The sequence below is a fragment of the Denticeps clupeoides genome, unplaced genomic scaffold, assembly GCF_900700375.1.
Source record: "Denticeps clupeoides unplaced genomic scaffold, fDenClu1.1, whole genome shotgun sequence".
Taxonomy (NCBI): domain Eukaryota; kingdom Metazoa; phylum Chordata; class Actinopteri; order Clupeiformes; family Denticipitidae; genus Denticeps; species Denticeps clupeoides.
Window position 1 is genome coordinate 1 of NW_021629707.1, and position 20187 is coordinate 20187.

Here is a 20187-nt window from a genome sequence, read left to right on the forward strand (position 1 = left end):
TCAAGAATCGTTTCATGACATGCGCATAACATTTGCTATTTTTTGTTCATTACATAACCTCATGTGTGTTATTTCCTGTTATTGTTCAATAATGTAAAAAAAATAATAATAAATGAGCAGTTCATCTAAACTTTTGACTGGTAATATATCTGCTAAGTATTTAACTGACGTGAGTACTCATCATACTTCAAAAAAGATTACAAACAACTATTTCCCCCCAAAATATCAAAATTAATTCCACCCAATCTGACAATTTACTGAATGAACAATCTGTCTCTTCTGTTCCTCTCTGTTAACCTCCAGTTTCTGTCATGGAGCCATCAGCAGATACATAATCAAGGCTTTTTGTGGCTACAATGACCTCACTATTTATCAAGCCTTTTATGTCATTCTTTAAATACATTCCAGTGCTGTACTCGTGCTTGATTTCTTCTTTGAAGTTCTACTGTCAATTGATTGGTCAAAATCCTGGTCTTGTTTCTCCAGAGCGAAAGATTGCTTGCGAAGAGGATCTCATTATTTTGATTGATGGGCTGAATGAGGCAGAGTTCCATAAACCTGATTATGGTGACACTATAGTCTCATTCCTGTGTAAAACCATTGATCGATTCCCAACATGGCTCAAACTGGTGGTCACCATCCGAACGACCCTTCAGGTCAGTAGTGTGTGACAGCTGTGCTCATAAGCCATTTATTTAAATTTTAAAGATTTTTGTCTAAATCATTTCCCTTCTTCCTGTCTCTCCCTTTGTCCTATGTCCAGGATGTGACCCATCCTCTGCCGTTCCACCGCATTTCACTGGACACACTGGAGGAAAGTGAAGCCATTGACCAGGACCTGCAGGGGTACATCCTGCATCGCATTCACAGCAGCCCTGAGATCCAGAATAACATCGCCCTCAATGGCAAGCTTGACAACGCCGCCTTTGGAAAGCTAAGCGCCCACCTCAAAGCCCTGAGCCGTGGCTCGTACCTCTATCTGAAGCTCACACTGGACCTTATCGAGAAGGGCTACCTGGTTCTCAAGAGCTCCAGTTACAAGGTTTGCATATTACATTACATAACTATTCATTTAGCATAAACAGGTATAGTGATAAACTTTAGCAAAATATTTCTCTGACTGGTGTTTGCAGTGTGTTGGATGAAGGTCATTCGTTTGCTTGGTTTGTGCGCAGGTGGTGCCAGTGAGCCTGGCAGAGGTCTACCTCCTGCTTCTCAACATGCGCTTCCCCACTCAGTCTTCGTTTGAGCGAGCACTGCCACTCCTGAACGTCGCGGTGGCATCGCTGCACCCTCTGACAGATGAGCAGGCGTTCGGGGCAGTCAATGCCAGCGCTGTGCGGGGTGAAGTTATGGACTGGGAGGACTTCCAGCAGCGTGCCGAGCACCTGTCACCCTTCCTGGTGCGGAGGAGAGATGGCACGCGCATGTTCGTCCATCCTTCCTTCCGCGAGTGGCTCATCTGGCGGGAAGAGGGAGAGAAAACCAAGTTTCTGTGTGATCCTCGGTAGGGAAGAGGGAGTAAAGTCCTATGGAATCATGAGACTAAAATCTTTCTGTATGTAGTGTGGAATAGAATAAACTGAACTTTTCCCCCTGCCCTATTCCCACTTTGTAGGAGTGGCCATACTCTTTTGGCATTCTGGTTTTCTCGTCAGGATGGTAAACTGAACCGGCAGCAGACTATCGAGCTGGGCCACCACATACTGAAAGCACACATCTTCAAGGTACTAATCAGGTTAAATATACAGTTTTACAGTGCTGAGTCTGACTAATGCCATAATGGCAATGCTAATGTTCATTACATAACCATTCGTCCAGAAACATGAATTTGGTGTTGTAGTTTTTGGGGGCAGTTTCTCATTTATGGACTATTTAAACTCTCCCCTGTTTAGCGTAGCATCCATATATGCTTTTTTAAAACATTCCTCTGTTCTCTGTGTTCATAACACCCCTTGTACACAGACATCATAAACATTCAATAGGCATCTGTGACCAAACAGGTGATCAGGAATTAAATTCATATAATTGTGGTGAACTAGTTAAAATTACTTGTGCTTTATTCTATAAATGCAAAGTTTATGCTCAGACTTACTTTGTTTCAGGGTCTAAGCAAAAAGGTAGGGGTCTCCTCATCTGTTCTGCAAGGGCTGTGGGTGTCCTACAGCACAGAGGGACTGTCCACTGCTCTTGCCTCTCTGAGAAACCTCTATACTCCCAATATAAAGGTAGAGTTTCAGATCACAACTATATTATGAATTTCAATCCGTTTTTTATTATTATTTAAATTATTCCTGTCTCCTCCTCCTATTTCTTGATCAGGATGGCTCTTGTTCTCGTTGTACAGGTGTCTCGGTTGCTCATCTTAGGTGGGGCAAATGTTAACTACCGTTCAGAGGTGCTGAGCAACGCTCCAGTGATGTGCGTTCATGCCCACCTGGGTTACTCTGAGATGGTGGGGCTGCTTCTGGAGTTCGGTGTGTGTGTGGACGCCACGTCCGAGAGTGGACTGACTGCCCTGAGCTACGCTGCCGCCGCCGGACACCTCGGCATTGTGTCCGCGCTCTGTGCGAAGAAGGCCAAGGTGAGCGGCCAGTTGCTTATGTTAAGGAACATTTAATAATCTTTGCTCTCCTGTTCCAGTAATATATATATGTGTGTGTGTGTGTGTGTGTGTGTCCTCTGCTTTTAACCATCACCCTTGGTGAGCAGTGGGCAGCCATTAAAGGCGCACAGGGGACGATGCCCTGCTCAGTGGAACCTTAGTGGCACCTTGGTCGGGGCGGGATTCGAACCAATTTGAATCGGAATTAACCGTTTTACCTTCTGATCATGGGGGCGCTTCCTTAACCGCCAGGCCACCACGTGTGTGTGTGTGTGTGTGTGTGTGTGTGTGTATATATATATAGAGATATATATAGATATAGATAGATATATACAATTGTTTTTTTTTTTTTTTTACTGTAACTATTTAATAGTACCACTAACAATTTCAGTAAAACAGCCCAGACTCTGAAACACTCTGATCTGTGTTTGCAGGTGGATCACCTGGATAAAAACGGCCAGTGTGCTCTGGTTCACGCTGCTCTCCGGGGGCATCTGGAGGTGGTAAAGTTTTTGGTTCAGGTCGACTGGAACCCCAGTGGCCAGCAGGGCGCTTTCAGCAAGAGCCATGCAGTCCAGCAAGCCCTCATAGCAGCAGCTAGTATGGGTTACACAGAGGTATACACACACAAAAACCGTCTTGAAGTGCATGGTACTGCTGTTGAATTTACCGTTTTACCGTTTATACCTTATATACCTTATGCTGTGAATTTGAATACTAATAGAGTAGAAATAAGGTCCCAGTGATTTCATATATAAAACAAAAAAAATGTTAAAATGTTTGTTTTTGTTAGATTGCATCATACCTCCTGGACCTTCCAGAGAAAGATGAGGAGAAGGAAGAGCGTGCACAGATTAATAACTTTGACACACTATGGGGAGAGACAGGTATGTTAGCTCTTTCCCTCTTTGTATGTGTGTGTGTGTCTGTATTCTTCTCTCACTTTCCCTCACCAGAAATCTGTAATATCTTGTCCAGCTTGCTGACTCATTCTCTCACCTCACAACATCTGCACATGATGGATGTATTTAACGTGTGTGTGTGTGTGTGTGTGCACCAGTCAGTATGATAAATGACTTCACATTCATATGTAATTGCTCAGCAGTCCCAGCAGCAGGTAGCAGGAAATTATCTGAGTGAAAGAGCAGCAGAGCTTTACTGTCTGCCGTTTGTCTTCACAATTATTCCCTTCATCTTTTTCCTTCCCGCTCATCAGTAGAGTGTGAAAAACATACGGTTGCTGTGAGGTCTCAAGGTCTCTTAACGTAGTTCAGCTGCAGTGTAGACCAGATCAGAATATTGATAGATCCATTTTTACAAGAAGAATTGAAATGGCCACTTCGTACCTGCATTTAAAGTGGAGCAAAGTCCAGCACTTCTAAAGGAGATGACATATGCATTTAAATCAGGTGGATGTAGTTACTCATCTGACCAAGATGCTGATTTAATGGAAATATACAATATGCAAAGGAATATAAATATATAACAAAATGAGTTTATTGCATGATTGTTTATGTTTAATTAAACTGAGGAGCTGGAATAATATATACATTTATCAACTGTATATGTTGTACTGTACTCTGTTGTACTGTGTTGGTACTGGTTTCCGGCAGGCTGTCCAGAGGTGATTTGGTGACTGTTGATGGGCTCCGGCAGCCGTAACCCTGAGTAACAGGACTCAGCGGATATGGACTATCCTCACACTTATTGCTTGAGAATTAAATACAGAGGCCATGTGAAAATTGGGCACTAACAGCACATTGTTGATATGGCTGTGCCTCTAGTAGATGTGCCTTTTAATCTGTGTAACGTCTGTGTAACATGCTTTTAAAATCCTCTGTGACTGTGTGAACAGCTCTGACCGCAGCAGCAGGCCGGGGGAAGCTGGACGTCTGTAGACTCCTGCTGGAGCAGGGAGCCGCCGTGGCACAGCCCAACCGCCGGGGCATCGTCCCCCTCTTCAGCGCAGTTCGGCAGGGCCACTGGCAGGTGAGTGCTATCTGATGAAAGGCTTGCTGTGTAGCTAATCAAGGGTGACTAATTCATTTCTCCTTCCGGAGTTCACGCTCAGGTTATGTGCCAAGCTGTACAGAGTCCACAGGGCTAAACCAGACAAAAAGCTGTAGGCCTGAAAATGCGTAAAAAATCTGAATTTTCCCCTTTCTTTTCTCTTTCCTTGCCTCTGCAGATCGTTGACCTGCTGCTGAACCATGGTGCCGATGTGAACATGGCCGATAAACAGGGCCGCACCCCGCTCATGATGGCAGCATCTGAGGGGCACCTGGGCACCGCCGAGTTCCTCCTGGCACAGGGTGGGCACTGCTTATACACTCTAAAAAACGTTGGGAACACATACAAAAATTAAGGCTGCAAAGCATTTTTAAGGTCTCTATGCCACATCTTCATGGGCGTGAAGTTGAGGGAACTTAAAAATGCTTTTTTCACAATGTACCATGCTAAAATGATAATAAATAATAATATTTTTTCTGTGCTACACTTCCACTGCATCATTATCTGATTTGATCTTTTTTATTGGCAAGTGTAGAGTTGCCAGGATACCTGACCTCTGACCTCTGCACAGGTGCTTCCCTGTCACTTATGGATAAGGAGGGACTTACGGCTCTGAGTTGGGCATGTCTGAAAGGTCACCTGCCTCTGGTCCGTACGCTGGTGGAAAGAGGCGCAGCAACGGCGCATGCGGATAAGAGTGGCCGCACACCCCTCGACCTCGCTGCCTTCTACGGGGACTCAGAAGTGGTAAGAGTCCTGTATGAATATCACACCATTTCAATATTACAATAAAGAGCATTTATTTACAGTGTGTATTTTTAACATAATGGTTCTTTTTTGGAAAGCTGTATGGAGCACTGCAGGATATTTCCAATGTGAGACTGTGGCTGGAGCAGAATTGCTTGAGAGAAAATGAAACAACATTCCGTATTGCAGCGTGTCAAATCCATGTGGTCATTGGAATATATAAACAAGAGAAAATATTTTCCTCTCATCACTGCATCATTACAGTTGCTGCGGCGCATTCAACTTCTCCTCTCTCCCTCTCTCTTTCACTACCTCCTTCCTCTCTCCTGCCCACTCACACCATTAGGTGCAGTTTCTAGTCGACCACGGGGCAATGATTGAGCATGTGGACTACAGCGGCATGCGTCCTCTGGACCGGGCTGTGGGATGCAGGAATACCTCAGTGGTGGTGGCCTTACTGAAGAAGGGCGCCAAGATAGGTATGAGTGTGTCTATGTGTATCTGTTTATGATTAAAAATAATTAAATGTTAATTATTGACCAATAGTCAATGTTATTTCACTTTTATATTACTTTGAAATGATCACAGATGAATAATAATATTGTATTTACATTTTACATTCAAGGACCTTAAAGGATCCCAACATATTCCAGTTGTTTGTCATTGTCAGTCAGTGTGTCCAGTTGTCTGTCATTTCATGGTTATTTCTTGATACAAAATGTTCAACTTTATTATTCATCATTATTCAAGTTTTAGCTATGAGTTCAACTGAGAGTGTGTGTGGGTGAGATTGCTTTTTGCTTGTTAACATTTGATTGAGGACGTGTTGGTAGGGACATCTGTACCTTTGAACCAATTTATCAGCTCATCACCGAACCGCAGCCGACACGTGTTCTAGAGAGCTTTGCTGCCATGTGTCACCTGCTTCCTGTTTGGTTTTGGAAGGGCTGGCGCTGGCGCTGTTGCCGCTTCTTGCTTTTGCACAGAATCCTTCCGCAGCCTCCACTTTTTTTTCTGCCTCCTCGCTTCTTCTCACGGCTGCTTCTTTTGCTCTCTTCCATGTGTCACACATCCCTACCCATCTACCTGTCTATTTGTCTGTCTGTCTATCTGCACCCCATTCGCACACACTCTGTTTTGCTTTTCTATCCATATGGTTACATTTCAACACCTACTGTAACACTACTCATCTCTCACTCGTAACCTCTGACCCCTCAACACGCGTGCCAACCTTACAAACTCTCCCACCGTAACCAGGATGTCAGACCCTCCCCAGTCGAGCACGAGGTAAACCCAGTCTCTCTGTGTGGACCCCATGCTGACCAGATTTCTCCATTTTTTGGTGTATTTATCTGTTGTCCTCCTCTAAAAGAGATGTGTTTGTCATCTGCTCAGAGTGCTACCTCTCATGGCTTTGTTTGTGAAACAAACAAAAAAATTGCATCCATTAATGTCTGAAAAATGCTATTCATCTACCTGCCCCACATTAATAAATCCTCAAATATGTCTTGCCCTAAACTGCTGTCTAAACACCAGTGCTTGCTATAGTCCTTGAAGTGTTTGTTGTGGTTTTGGATTTGAGGAGAAGACCTGCACGTGTCACCACAGTCTGACTCTTGCATGCCCTCTGGTGATGTACGGGTAGAACTGCATGTGTGGCTGTCTGAACGTCTGCTGTTACACGTTCTCTGCACATCCTGCTCTGGCCTAAGTGCAGGTTTATGATCATAAACAGAAATACGGAACAAAGGCTTCAGAAGTGCTTAAATGGAATATATGGAAATCCAAATGGTTACAAATAGATCATAGATCTTCCAGAATGTTCCAGCGTTGGCTGCTTTAGGCATCACAAATGCCAGCTCATGAACCTTGTGCTCTCCTGTCAACACCCTGGTCAACTTGATCTGCTTGAGATGCATTAGGTTTACAATTTACTCCCAAAGCTCATCTGAAAGGAAAGGATCTCCCAGCAGCCAGTATCTACTCTCATTTGCGGCCAGCATTTCCATTAATGCTTGCTATTCTTCTATTTCTTTTCCCTCCATCTTTACCCTGACTTTATATTGCTGTATATCATGTTTCCTGTCGCCTGCAGGTCCAGCTACGTGGGCAATGGCCACGTCAAAGCCTGACATCATGATTGTGCTCCTCAGTAAGCTAATTGAAGAGGGAGATGGCTTCTATAAGGTCAGTCTTCAATAATATAATAAATTACCAAAATTATTGAAAAGGGATCTTATTGGATCAAAAAGATCAATTATTGTAATTGTTAGAATTTATAAACACTATCAATTATATAAGAACTGTGTCATGATCCGGACTGGCAGGGGTTACTCCGGATCCGGAGTCCGGACCGGAGTTTGATGTTAGTCCTGTGTAATGTTCCCTGATCGTGTTCACCTGGTGTATATTTATATAATTGTATAAAGCTATCCTGTTCGTGTCTGTTTGCCGTAGGGTCATTGTGCGCGTAGATGTTCCCGTCTTGTGTATTTTATATTAAACCCCTGTCCTGTGATCGTGCAAATGCGTCCTCCTTCACCGCCATGTCCAGCCCACCCGTGACAAACTGTAAACAATTTGAGTTTATGTCTAATATACCGAATCCTCTAAAATACTGTAAGAGTAATGTAAATGTCAACATTAACTTTGTAGTGCTTATGAAGAGCTTTGACACAATTTAGTGGTGCTTCCTAAGATGATGTGCAATATCAATGAGTCTTTGCAACTGAGAGTTAAGGTTTGTCTATATACACTTATTAATTTCTTTTGGGAAAAAATGTAGACACAAATTCATCTTAAAACAAAAAGTAATGTCTCAACTGGCTAAAGTCAGCAAAAGTGAGAAGTGGACGATTTAGTTTGGATAAATGGCCTGTGTATTTGTGTGCCACAGAAAGGGAAAGTGAAGGAGGCAGCTCAGCGTTACCAGTATGCCCTCAAGAAATTCCCCCGAGAAGGCTTTAGTGAGGATCTCAAGACCTTTAGAGAGCTCAAGGTGTCCTTGCTTCTCAACCTGTCACGCTGCCGGAGGAAAATGAACGTGAGTTACCCTTCTTTCATTATTTCTTACCAGTGTTACACAGGAATCGCTGCCATGCCCAATTTTGATTGTCAGAATATCCACAAATACACCCACTAAATACAGCCAGAAACATAAACTGTAAACTGTAGGACTGAGATTAATTAGATGTTTGAAATATCTAAACATTAATAAAATTAACCCCCACACACAGGTAAGTCATAAATCATTTGATGTAAATTGTTCACTGCACTTCACTTAAACTCTGGGGTGAAAAGAATGTTTGTTTCAACACAAAAACATTCTTCAACCTTAAAGAGGCACATTACACATTTTATCGTCCATGCTATAGTTACTTTGCATTTCATACGACTCTTGTGGCATCATGTTACGTGTAGGATAGACAGAGTTCCAGCATTTAACCATGCTGAAGCAGACAGTCAGCACCATCTTCCTTCATCTCTTGCACATAGCTTCAGTTATTTGGGGTTTGCTACACTTCAGATGGAAACCTACCTATTTTTTCAGTCTGTCTATAAACTTGCCCTTAGCATGTAGAGTAGAACACAGCTTTTTATAGAGGGCATCTGTATGTCCCTGTCTCTAGTTAGTGTGAGCGTGTGTGTGTGAGTGTGTGTCTCAACTCATCTCTTGTGAAATCACCTCAATCTATTCCAACATGTGTTTATATGTTTTATGTGATTTATGTTTTTATGTGTCTTTTATTAACACATGATATGATTTAATAATTTGTGTTACTATGTCCCCTTTTTGGAGTCACCAGTATTTATGTCATTTCTGGTTTCTCCATAGTGCCATGCTATCATTCTGTGAATGACTGTTGGCCCTGTTGTTGCTTGCAGGACTTTGGGATGGCTGAGGAATTTGCCACCAAGGCGCTAGAGTTGAAACCCAAATCGTATGAGGCCTTTTACGCCAGAGCCCGTGCCAAGCGCAGCAGCAGGTAACCATAGAGACGCAGGGACAGGGTAACAGGGCCTAGAAATGACCCAAATTCAAATGTTCATTGTCTTGGAATTCATGGTTTGTATGTGCTGTCGACATTAGGTGGTGATCACTTAGTTCCAAGACTTAGTAAACCCTACCCTCAGATAACCAGATAGCCAGTGAAAAGTCAGAATGGCATTTGTGCTTATCCTCACCATCCTCAGCTCTTCAGTATTTCCATATCCTGTTTTTGTTTACCTGCCCATGTGATATCACTCTCTTTTTATCACTACTTTGTAAAATCACAGTCAATGGCAGCTTTTAGGAAATTTTATTTGATATGATATATTTGTTATACTTCAGACCTTCCATGGCGCCCTATTATTAATAATTGCTAATAATAAATGTAAGTGACTGGTTATGAAGTGCAATGTAACAATACACACTGTAAGTGTATATCGTTGAATGGATAGCATTTTTAATCACAGTGTACACAATTATCACATCAGCACAGATTCACTGCATTCTTTCCATGATTTTTTTGGAAATAACCCTCCCAGCACCTTTTCAAGCACGCAGAGTGAATGGAAATGTAGTAAAAACATGCCTGATATGTTTTGTTCACCAGCCAATAGTTTGAACCTTTATTGCTAAATAATTTGTTGTTAAAACAATCACTTTCAAGTCTTATATGTGCATGTTGCATGTATGCTAAACCTCTTTTTGTCTGTTTCTTTCCTTTCATCTTCATTCTCCTTTTTCAACAAATCTCATATGATCTATGTACTCTCTCTAAATCCTTCTTCATCTCTTTTAATTTCTCTCCATTTGTCCTGCATTGAATCACACTTAATTCCCATTCCAGACAGTTCCACGCAGCCCTGGAGGACCTGAATGAAGCTATGCGCCTCTGCCCCAACAACCGGGAGATCCAGCGCCTGCTGCAGCGTGTAGAGGAGGAGTGTCGCCAGGTTGCCCAGCAGCAGGAGCTGGACCAGCCCCCTACTCCTCCCCCAGATCCAGATATGACCAACCTTCCACCTCCACCTCACGAACCCCGCCTGTCCGACATGGAACCAGCGCAGGACCTCTTTGAGGAGGACGAGGACTACTTAGAGAGAGACATGGAGGGTCTGCCTCTAGGCTTTTTACCAGACCCTCGGTCAAGTCCTTCTAGCTTACCTATTATCCAGAACATGCCTCCATCCCCAGGACATCGTGATTCTCCATACCTTTCAGGAGGTCCTTCTATGGGCCAGGCTTTTGAGCTGCGCCCCAGTCCACCATCCATGTCATCTCCAACACGACAGGGATACCAGTCAACGTCACCTTCCCTCTCCCCAACACATCAGACTTCACATTACAGGCCCAGTCCACCTCACACCTCACCAGCACACCAGGCCCCTTCCTCTTACCACTTCAGTCCCCCTCCGTCCCCTCTCCGGCGTGGACCTCAGTATCGCGCCAGCCCCACTTCAGAGAATGTCGGCATGTACCGGCCGCAGTCTGCCTCTGCCACAGGAGTTCGCTACCAGCAGGACCAGATTCCTAGCCGTCCAAAGTCCCCCTTGTCAAAGCTGAGCAGCCAGCGGTCCTTTCAGCTTCCCCCACAGGTTTCACAGAGTTCCCAGCAGGGCCAGTGGCTGCAGCCAGCCAAAGCTCAGATTGTCCGAACGAACCAGCCCAGTTCTGCCGTCCACTCCAGCGCTGTCCTGGGCAGCAGTGCCTACAGCCAGATGGCACACTCCATGAGTGGACGATACCCGGGGGACATGGATGAACTTGATGAGGGTGGGTATCCAGCCTCACTGCAAGTTCAGGGTAGTCTTAGCGCAGGTGCTTTGTACCAGCGTGCCATCAGCATGGACCCAGGGGTTTTGGAAGAGGAGCTGTCTCAGAGGCTGCCATCTGCCTACCAGAGACCTGGTCCCGGTGGTCTTCGCTACAACCAAACCCCGCAGATCAGCCGTAGTCAGTCGACTGCTTACTACCCAGTCTCCCCTCACGATCTAGAGCATCAGGCCCAGATGGGTTCACCTGAGAATCCTCACGCCCTTCGGCGCCCAGTCAGCGCCAACAGTACGGAACCCAAGCCGCACCCCCCCACACCAAGACCCCTCATCCATTCCCAGAGTGTTGGACTGCGGTTCTCACCTTCCAGCAGTAGCCTGGGGGGAATCTCTGGCTCAAATGTAGCCTCAGGGTTTAGGCCCTCCACTTCAGCTCAGCAAATGGAGATCCCACTGAAGCTATCTTATGAGGGTGGCTTTTGCGACGACCTGTCACCAGTGTCGCCACCCCAGGCCACTGATATTAGAGTCGTTGGAGGGACATACCCAGGAGAAGCTTTGCGGTCACGGGCAACACCTTTCATGGGCATCATTGACAAGACGGCCCGGACTCAACAGTATCTGCAGCAACCACCTTCTATGGCATCTTCATCCTCCTCAAGGTCCTGGGCCGTGTCCTCGCTTGATACTGTTGTCACCAGTCCTGCCACTTCACCAAGTAACATGGGCTACGGCCAGGCTGTACCGTCCACGTTCGGCCACATTGCCTACTACAATCGCACAAATAACGCTCACAATGGTCACCTTATGGACGACGACTACTACTCCAACCCGGCATCACGGGATCAGTCTGATGCAATGGGTCGCGTGAGCCAGGCTCCAACATACCCAGATGTGAAACTTGCAAGGACACTGCCCGTGTCACAGGCATACCCAGACAATGAATACCGGCAAGCTGGGCGCGGTGACAGACAGGGCCCCACGTCCCCTATCAAACCAAAGAGACCTTTTGTGGAGTCAAATGTTTAAGAGACTGAGGAGGTCCTCAACCAACTGCTGGTCCTTGAATAAAGGGTGGCTTCATCTCCACCATATAGATATAGAATTTATAAAAAAAATGATTAATAATTACGGGGTGTGTATGAGGTGACATCCATGCCTCCTGAGCCGATAACAAGGAGACTGATGACGTGATCACCCGAACCTGTGGAACCGATGGCCAGTATAACTGTTGAACACTGGCCGAAAAATCTTCATGCTGAAGATTCATTTTGGGTAGTTTATCAAAAGAAGAGCCAATTCAAAGACTACTCTCCCGTTTCCTCCTCTGCGACGCCTAAACTGGCACTGCTGTGTCCCCGGTTGCAAATGTGACGTTAAAACATTGAATCCGTTTCAATCTGTACATAGCAAAAAAGCTCAACAAAAAAGTATTATTTATCATTTAAGTTATGTGATTGTTAAGTTGTTTTTTTCCTCATTGTTTCCTTTAAAAAAAGGACCTTTCCTTTTTGCTTAGTTATGGCAGTATGCAGTTCTGTTGTGCAAATCAAGGCAAGTGTCGTTTGTATTTAAAAACTGGCCTATTTATCAAAGCCACGCGAAAACTCGTGTAAAAAGCTCTGTAGTGTCATTATGGTCTCATCTGTGAGGTGTAGGTCACCTGTCCAATCCAGGATTGGGGCAGAGGGGATATTACAACACGAGAGTACATGGTACAGAGGGAAATGCCATGCGCCTGTCATTCTCAGTTACGATGTGCAACCATTCAGTCTGACCCGAAACTCGCTGAGAAACCTGCTGTAATGAGTTTTATTACATGTAAAATGTATTGCACTCAGTGAAAATGAGGAACTCAAGACATTTTTATGTTACATTCATACCATATTTTCATTCGTGACCACCGAAACCCATTCAAGAATCCATTCCCAGTCTTGACAAGCACTTGTTTATTTATTTTTAAAGATCTTACAATTGAAATTCCATCTAGCATTGTGAGGACATTTCAGTGTAAGCAGGGCAAAACCTGCCTTTAAACTGTTTTTTTTTCTTCTTGATTTGCTGTAAGCAGATGTTTCTTTTGGGTTATTTTGTATGCTTCTATATTTTTTATTCCCAGTATCACAGGTCAGCCTTTTTGCCTTTATATGAAGTCTGGGCCTGAGAAGGAATTTGCTTCTGATGCTTGTTGAAAGTTACATACCCTGTTTCTCAGTGGTTCATAGGACTTGGTGAAGATGTGAGGCTTCAGATTGGATGCACAAAGCTGTTGGAAGTACTGCATACAGAGGTGTTGTTTTCAACTAGTGCTTTTTGTATGATTTTATTGTAAATGACTGTACATAATGTGCACACAAAGGAATGCATGCTCTCTGCTGATCTATACATAATAACACATACACATCTTTTGGGCTGCGTATGTTTTTATGTAAGTCATTGATAATTGGTGGAGGAAAGGTGGAGTGGCACAATCCTTTTCTCTTACTGTAACTAAGAAAAAGCTTCAGGTGAGTGAAATGTTATTTTCTTCTTTGTTTAATCTTTCTGTACGGATTTTTTGGGGGGTTGCAAAGCAAAGGTTCTGTAAATTGTCTGTAAATGTAAGTTGTGAAAATTGCTAAAAAGGAAAATAACAAAAACACAAATGCATTTTTATTCCCATTAAGCAACTGTAAACTGTACAATCAGCTGTATGTATGAGAATACAATGTACTTATTTAAAAGAAAATGGATACCACTGCGGAGAAAAACAGGTTAAAACAAGGGGATTCTAAGGCGTTCAAGTGTTTGTGTCATAATTTCTTCCAGAACACTGTATAAGGAAATATTTTGGAGATATCTTGATTATTTAAATGGCCAAGAATATTGTAGCCATTTGATTATCCTATGCAGGACGTTTGTGGTTGCTGGAATTTTGTCATGACACTCGGTGAAAATGTGTAGGAGGAAGGAAAATCTCAGTCCATTGGTTTGCATTTTTAATGTGCAGTACAGACAACAACAGTCACAACATTGGTCACAGATCAACAACAACTTTCAGAGGCTTTGTGTGTTTTAGACGTTATGGAGTTATTTGTAGATATAATGGACCAGGCAGTAAACAGTTAGCATCATTAATATATAAATTATATATCCGTACACACCTGTGAAATGCACTACAGTTCGTCTTGCAACTACAGTAAAATAAGAGTGAAACGTCACTGTATATGAACAGACATTGGAAATGATTGAAAGTACATACCAGAAGAATAATCATTTTATGAATGATTGTTCTTTTATGATCTTTTTATTTTTTTCTGCCATTGTATTCCGTTCCAATATTTGGCAATTGCTAAAGGCACATTATCACCCTGTTATTTCAGACACTTGGACCAAATTACCATCAGCAGTGACATTCATTATTAGCGGTAGAATAACAGCAGGAACACACAAAGCCCCTTTGGTGATTATATTAGTTTTTGCTAAGAGGGCAAACCAGACACTTTACAGAGGCAAGACGAACAATGTTGGGGTACATGTTGGGAAAGCCATCAATACTTTCCCCCCTTTCCCCCTGAGGCTCTTTCACTGGGCCTAGTTCATCGAAATAGTTCTGTTTTGGTCCAAAAAAATCCAGCTAATTTAGAAAACTACCTGATTATAACATGCTCACACATGTCATATAAGTCTATGCATATGCAAGAATGATAAACAAGAGTCTGAGAAACATCTTTACACTGAAACGGGGCCTTATGAACTTCATGATACTCAAAATGAAATGACTATGCAGATGAACACAGCCTGGGAACACAGCAAATCAAGGAGAGCTGGGTGTGCCCCCTTCTGTTAAGGTCTTGAAGTGCGCAGACAGTTCCTCCTCTTCTGGAAGCGGTGGGCGCCTGAAGTCTTCGTGCGTCACTACATAGGCCACGACAGCGCCAAACAAGAGCAGCAGCAAGCCCAGGATGTTTGCCAGCACCCCCTCTGGGTCAAATTTAGAGTACGTCTCCCTGCATAAAAACAAGTCACATAACAAGCAGACCATCTCCAATAATCTAATGGACAATACTGTTATTGAGATATAAATATACACAGAAAATTGCTAACAGTTATTTATTTTATTCATTTCAATATTTGTATCCATACTGATGAAAGAGACTGGCTAATCACTCACGGGCTAGAGAAGAGCATCTTCTCTGTGATTCCCTGCAGGCACGTGGCAATGGAAAGGCCGAACAGGCCCAGCCCAAAGAACACATGCAGAGGCAGGTAGGCACTGCGTAGCCATCGTGACGCCCAGGGAAAGAGGAATAGGGCCAGGCCAATCAGCCACTGTGAAAAAAACAGCACCAAGGTCACATTAAACCCTGACTGGCATTCCTGGATCAGAAACTACAAATCGCAACCAGGATTTTGGGTCAACCAACCAGCTGCTTGGACCAACCACTGTCCAGCTGCTTGGTTGAAACAAAATTCTGGCCAGGACTTCTAATCCAGGAATAGCAATTAACCTGTAATTGACTGAAAGAGATTTTAGTGAGTGAAAAAACTACAAGTGGTCATACCTGCAAATGAAGAGGATGAAAGTGATCATGCCACACCAGCTGTGAAGCGAGTACATGTTGGAAATTTTTTAAGGCATTGTGAAAGTCAAAGACGGCCACAATACCTGCAGAAAACAAGAATTTGTTTTAGCTTCATTCTCTTATATGCTAACAGCTTGGTCAAATACACTGCAGTCACCTTGTGTCAGCTGACCTAGATATACATATAAAGCCAACCAAGCCCTTTGTACACAGACTTACACACACACACACACACACACACACACACACACACATTAAAACACGTGTTAATCTCACCTACAATGCTCAAAACAAGAGCCAACAGGTGGAGCACGGCATGGAGAATCTTTACATTACGTTTGCTCTCGTTCCTGAAGACACGGTATACCATGATGGCTGCGGACAAGAAAAGACCCAAGTGCTCAAGAGAAAAGTGTAGTATTATAATCAAGACATCTTAGACATACATGCCATAAATGATACCTAGCTTGACTAAGTAGTAGAAGAAGCTGGTTTAAGGCCTGATTGTCATAATTGTCTAATAGGGTTTGTAATGAATGTCCCAAACCCTCATTAGACAATCGTGATGTTTGATTAAACAGCTTACTTAAGAGATCTGATTGGGATGCAAATTCACTGCCACTTCATACATAGTGAATGACACACTACTATTCAAAAGTTAATCTCATATAGAACATCTCCACCTTTGATAGAAAACATTAATGAGAAATCATGTCCAGACATTGTTCGTTTGTAAATGTTAATGATGGAGTATCTGCATACATTAGAGAGGAATAATGCAAGTCTGTCACTTGAAAAGCTTATTGTGATTATTAGAAAATGTTTTGCAATGATGTTATTTTAGCTGAATACAGTTGTGCTGATTAAATAGGCAATAAAGCTGGCCAATTTCATTTACATTTACATTTCAAGGCATTTGGCAGACGCCCTTATTTAGAGCGACTTACAACGTTCTTCCATGTACAATCAATGAAGTGTTCGGACTAGTTGAGTAATTTTGGACTAGTTGAGTTTTTTCTAACTTTGTCAACTGATATTTCTTCATCATTTGTTCTCCCAGGAATATACTATAGAAATGTATCACACACTATTGGTGATCCTAGCTTGGTTAGATAAGGGGCTATATGGACAGAAATCTATGTTTCGACTGTTCTTCTGTTGATCCCCCTCGGGCTGCTTTTTAGCTCAGGCAATTACACCAGATCACCCACTAATGGCTCCGTGCCCTTTCACGTTTAATGCTCTAACTGAATTGCCACAGCAGGCCTGTGACTCTCGGGCCTACAACTGACAAGATTAGCTGGGAAAGACGGACATTATTGATTTATCTTTTATTGGAGCACCCAGGTGGCTAAACTAAACCGCAAAGATGGAAATATAAGTGACCAGAAGTAAACAGAAGCAATTAATTATGTTTTCTTCGTTGTCTCGGGGTGTAATGGAATAATCTAATAATCTGATCAGATCTCTCGGCTTCTATCGCAAATGTCCACCCTGACTGGGAGAAGCAGAAGACGCCTAAACATTACCTTGAAATCTATCATTAGCCGTCTCAAATCCGGGCATCACTGTTATTATTTCCAGAAGACATATGGTCAGCGTCAAAAAGCATTATAGCATTACTTATTTGCTGAAACTATTATAATAAATAACGTTTTGTACATGGACGTTATGCAGCATGAGGAATGCGTGTGAGAAATGGCCAGCTGCCACCTTGGTACATCGTCCTTTAAACTCGAAAGAGTCAAGGTGTTCTCAGGTTGTCCTCCGGTGGCCGGGATGGTTTAACAAAGGCGGCCTTTTGACACAACGTGCCGGGAGGACTATACGTTTTGGCTAACAGCATTGGCCTCGTTTCCTGAGCCAGTGACAGGCATGGCCAACGCCGCGTTCTGGGAGAAGGCCCTGGGGGGCCGCCGGAACAACAGCGAATTCACGGCCTGCGGAAGTAGCTTGCAGTTTCTTATACTGCATGAAATTGTTCGATGTTGGTCGGATCCAGAAAGCAGTCGTGTAATGAACTTCCTCTGTCCGAGTCAGTAGAGTCATTAAAGATCTTCAGGCGCAAACTAAAACCTTCTGTTTAAAAAATATTTGGCCTAAAAGAGCTCTTACGGACCCTTTCGATATTCATTTTTTAAAAATGTTTGGGTTTTGAGTTGTTATGTGAACGATATCTACAGATCGGGTCCAAGTGAGCCAAACGAGGGATTTCATCGATATTTAAAGCGCTTATGTGAGTCGCTGGATAAGAGCGTCTGCCAAATGTGGGAAATGGAAATGGAATTGCAAACTGGGTCCTCAAGGACTCACCGTCTCCATAGAGGAAGACCAGGCCGAGCACCATGCACAGCGGGTGGACGTGAACTGGTGACCGGTTCCATCCCAGGCGTATCCGCCGTGGTACTGGCCAGCCACACGCCCGTTATTACCACGCACGCCACGCCCAGAACCTGGGATCCTCCAACATACCAAGACAGGGTGCGCACCCCCCACCATCCCCTGGGACTCTCCTCCATCTTCTGTGAAAGGAACACAGAGGCACCCCCACCTTGTTTAAATAGACACACTTGTCATTTTGAATCATGATAAACAGAAGACACGAAAACAAGCATCCTGTACCGTCAGACAAAAAAAAAATTGAATTCTGCTTTTCGCTGCTCTCTGATCGAGTTGAAAGTCTGGAAGTGCCGGAGGCTCCAGAAGCCTCCGAATCACACGGTAATGTTATTATTTATGGGAAACCGGAGCCTGGCTTCAACTTTCTTACATCGAGACGTGCCGCTGGAGGCTCATGCGTTGTTAGATTCTCGGCAATGACGTGGAAATAACGGGCTGGACGTTTTTAATGCACCTTAACCTGCATCGCAAGAACCTTTGAACCTTTTTAAAATCTGTTTGACTTCATTTGTGTCCCCTGCTAGTAAAGGAAAGTGTCAGAATAAGCAGGCATTTAGGACAATGATTCCCTAGAGGAAACAAAACATACTTATTTCATGGTTTCTTATTGACACACATACATGTGCATTAACGCTGTTGTTAATAAAAATGTTTTTTAAAAAAACCACGCAGAAATGCACAATACCTTTCCCGATGGATAAGACCTGAAGCCCCTCCTGTGCGCAGTCTGGCTCCTGCACTAACCGCGCCGCTTCACGCCCCCGTTCCGCAGCCATGTGACCGTTTGCGTACCTCCAGTCATCGTTACAAAACGCGCATGTGACGATTACGGAATCGGCGGAAGCCCCCGAAGCATGTCGGCCGCACGCATTTACCTGCGGATCTCAGACTTCTGTCCCCCGCGTCCCCCCTGGAGATGCCAGACGCGCTCACCACAGCGGAGCCGCCAGGAAGCGTCAGGTCGGGGGTGACGTAGGAAAGGGGGCGGGGCCAGAGAGAAAACGCCCGTAGTCTCGTACACAAACGAACACAAGTAGGATGTTTCTATCGCGTCTGAAAACAAGCCCTGAACGGAATATCCACTGATTCAATTATAAGCGTTTTGTGGTGGTTTGTTGCTGTTGCTTTTCAGGCGTCGCCAGTTATTATGCCAGTAGCTAGCACAAGTGAAGTAATTGACATTGTGGACCACTGCAGCACAGCACACGGTGACACAACTAAATGTGTCCTCTGCATTTAACCATCACCCTTGGTAAGCAGTGGGCCATGACAGGTGCCCGGGGGGCAGTGTGTGGGGATGGTGCTTCGCTCACCTTGGCACCTTGGCATCTCGGGATTCGGACCAGCAACCTTCTGATTACGGGGCCGCTTCCTTAACCGCTAGGCCACCACTGGCCCACCTCAAATATTCAGGCCTGTCGTAGTTTTTTAACTAGAAATCTATGTATATTAAATATGTGTTACCATTACTAATAATGAAAAAACTGGTAATGTTATTCCAGTTATTGTTAGTGTATCCATTACCATAGCAACTACTGATATTATTAGTATTTTTTTGTTACTAACAAAAAGCACGCACCCTTTTTCAATTTTAAGTTCTACATGTAGCCACCAGGGGGGAGGCAAAAACACGTCAACGTTCCTTCATTCGATTTCAGTTCAATGATTTTTTTTCATGTTTTTTGTTAATATGCTTATAAGTTGTGCCTTATGCAATAATGCTATAAACGAATGCGATACAGTTGCACCACGACTGCACAAACGACATCATTCTATATGACGAATGTAAGTTGCAAGAGGAGTGGATGCTGTTAGGCCTGTTCTGGCTGCAGAATAAATACACACACTGTTCTCGCACTGTCCTGTGTGAGTGTTTACGTGCTTTTTCCTCGTTTTTCCCTCTCTGTTGTGAGCCGGCGGTGGGAAAGCCGGGAGAGTGACGGGAGATGACATTTTCAGTTGTGATTCTGGATCGCAGTGACTAACCACTGACTCACCGCGCCGCCTTTTACAAATTTAGAAACCGAAGCTCCATTCACGGAATTAAAGACCCGTTTTTTTTTTTCCGCATCGCCCTGCACTGACGGGAGCTGATGGCAC

At 43.9% G+C, this 20187-nt stretch overlaps 1 protein-coding gene and 1 pseudogene across 2 annotated transcripts; one reads left to right on the plus strand and one right to left on the minus strand.

The window, feature by feature from the left end:
• The first annotated feature begins 490 nt into the window (after positions 1-490).
• LOC114772252 (protein TANC2-like) lies at positions 491-12566 on the plus strand. Of its 2 annotated transcripts, XM_028965267.1 has the most exons (17): positions 491-656; positions 764-1042; positions 1176-1507; positions 1619-1727; positions 2106-2228; positions 2348-2584; positions 3040-3222; positions 3399-3492; positions 4461-4594; positions 4794-4917; positions 5187-5362; positions 5709-5841; positions 6620-6649; positions 7458-7549; positions 8259-8405; positions 9248-9348; positions 10198-12566. In XM_028965267.1, the coding sequence occupies exons 3-17, from the start codon at positions 1221-1223 to the stop codon at positions 12149-12151; spliced, it is 3924 nt and encodes a 1307-aa protein (XP_028821100.1). In that variant the 5' UTR covers positions 491-656; positions 764-1042; positions 1176-1220; the 3' UTR covers positions 12152-12566. The 2 variants fall into 2 exon arrangements, with proteins under 2 accessions (XP_028821100.1, XP_028821101.1); XM_028965268.1 differs by lacking the exon at positions 6620-6649.
• Positions 12567-14851: 2285 nt separating this feature from the next.
• On the minus strand, positions 14852-18824 carry LOC114772253 (cytochrome b561-like; annotated as a pseudogene).
• Between the last annotated feature and the right edge of the window lie 1363 nt (positions 18825-20187).

Bases quoted from the DNA above. Each gene is read 5' to 3' on its own strand.
- LOC114772252 (XM_028965267.1), top strand. From the start codon at position 1,221: ATGCGCTTCCCCACTCAGTCTTCGTTTGAGCGAGCACTGCCACTCCTG. The intron at 1,728-2,105 runs GTACTAATCAGG...ACTTTGTTTCAG, and splicing joins TGAAAGCACACATCTTCAAG to GGTCTAAGCAAAAAGGTAGG. The intron at 2,229-2,347 runs GTAGAGTTTCAG...CTCGTTGTACAG, and splicing joins TCTATACTCCCAATATAAAG to GTGTCTCGGTTGCTCATCTT.